The following is a 1,371-nucleotide window of genomic DNA, read 5'->3' on the forward strand; positions in this document are numbered from 1 at the left end:
CCTTTGCAGCCACTTCAGCACTAATCTCTTCTTGAGTTTCTGCTAATCTTTTCTTAGCCACTTCTGTTCTTCGATCACAATCTGCAATAAATGATTGCAGATGATCCATGGCCTACAAAATTTAAAACAAAAAATTACTGCCAGAATATCAACTTTATTCTGACATATCTTTATTCAAGTCAAGCCTATATTCCAGCACTCTGGGACACACAGTAGGATTATAAATTGGAGTACAGCCTAGACAACCTAACAGACCTTCTCAATGAAAAATAAAAAAGGAGTTGGAATGGAGCTCCTAAGCTCAGTCTCCAATACCAACAAAACATTAAGTCTTTGTTCAAAAACTATTACTTTGGGGCCAGTGAGCTAGCTCAGCAGTCTAAAGTGCCTGTTTGGCAAAGCACAGGGACTGCAGTTTGATCCCTAGCGCACCACATGCCAAGTCAGCCCAGTCACCCTGGTGGGCTGAGTGAGCCACACACACACACACACAAAATAAAAATAAAAATAAAAATAAAAATGGGGCTGGGGAGATGGCTCAGTGGAATAAGTGCTTCCCTGGCAAGCACAAGGGGCTGAGTTCGATCCCCAGTTCTGCCAAAACAAAAAGACAAAAAAAAAACTATACTTCAGCTGGACATGGCAGCACATATCGTTTGTCCTAACACTAAGGAGGCTGATGTAGGATGATCACTTTGAGTTCAAGGCCAACCTGGAATACTTAAGGTAAATATAAGGCTAACCTGGACTACATAGTGAGACCTTATCTCAAAAAAAAAAAAAAAAAAAGCACCCCAACAAAACTTCCCAATAACTACACTTTGGGGTTTGTTTGCTTTCATGAGTTGTTTTGTTTCTGTTGGACAGGGTCTTGCCATGGTAATCTAGGCTATGTAAACTCCTGGTGATCCTCCTGTCTCAGCTTCCCAAGGGCTGGGATTACAGGTATATGTCACCATACCCACTTTATGCTTTTTTAAAAAAAATGCTATCATGGAAGCAAAAACAATTACAAAAGCCAGATTCAACTATGAATCTCAAATGCAATTTGACTTCTACCAATAAGCAAAGAACAAAAAATAATTCCAGAAAGATGCTGCTATAAAAAATTACCACCTTCATATTCTACGAAGCAAACACAAACTCATGGAACCTTTATTTATTTATTTTTTTTTAAAAAGGCAATATGATTTTTCTCATTAAAAACCTTTTAAAATTTCTGACACAGGGGCTGGCGAGATGGCTCAGTGGTCTAAAGCACCTACATGGAACAAGCTTGGCAAAGCACAGGGACCACGGTTCGATCCCCCAGCACCACATGCCAGCCAGCCCCGCCCCCTGGTGGCCTGAGCTGGCCACACACACACAATA

General features: G+C 40.8%; 1 protein-coding gene across 1 annotated transcript in view; it reads right to left on the reverse strand.

Annotated features, from left to right (window-relative positions):
* LOC101563611 (putative RNA-binding protein Luc7-like 2) overlaps positions 1-1,371 on the reverse strand; it is a 93,809-nt gene that overhangs the window by 46,313 nt on the left and 46,125 nt on the right. The window contains 1 exon segment of the mRNA XM_004649005.2: positions 4-112. Coding sequence (XP_004649062.1) covers positions 4-112 — 109 coding nt within the window.

This window comes from Octodon degus, unplaced genomic scaffold (genome assembly GCF_000260255.1).
Source record: "Octodon degus isolate 3935 unplaced genomic scaffold, OctDeg1.0 scaffold00027, whole genome shotgun sequence".
Taxonomy (NCBI): domain Eukaryota; kingdom Metazoa; phylum Chordata; class Mammalia; order Rodentia; family Octodontidae; genus Octodon; species Octodon degus.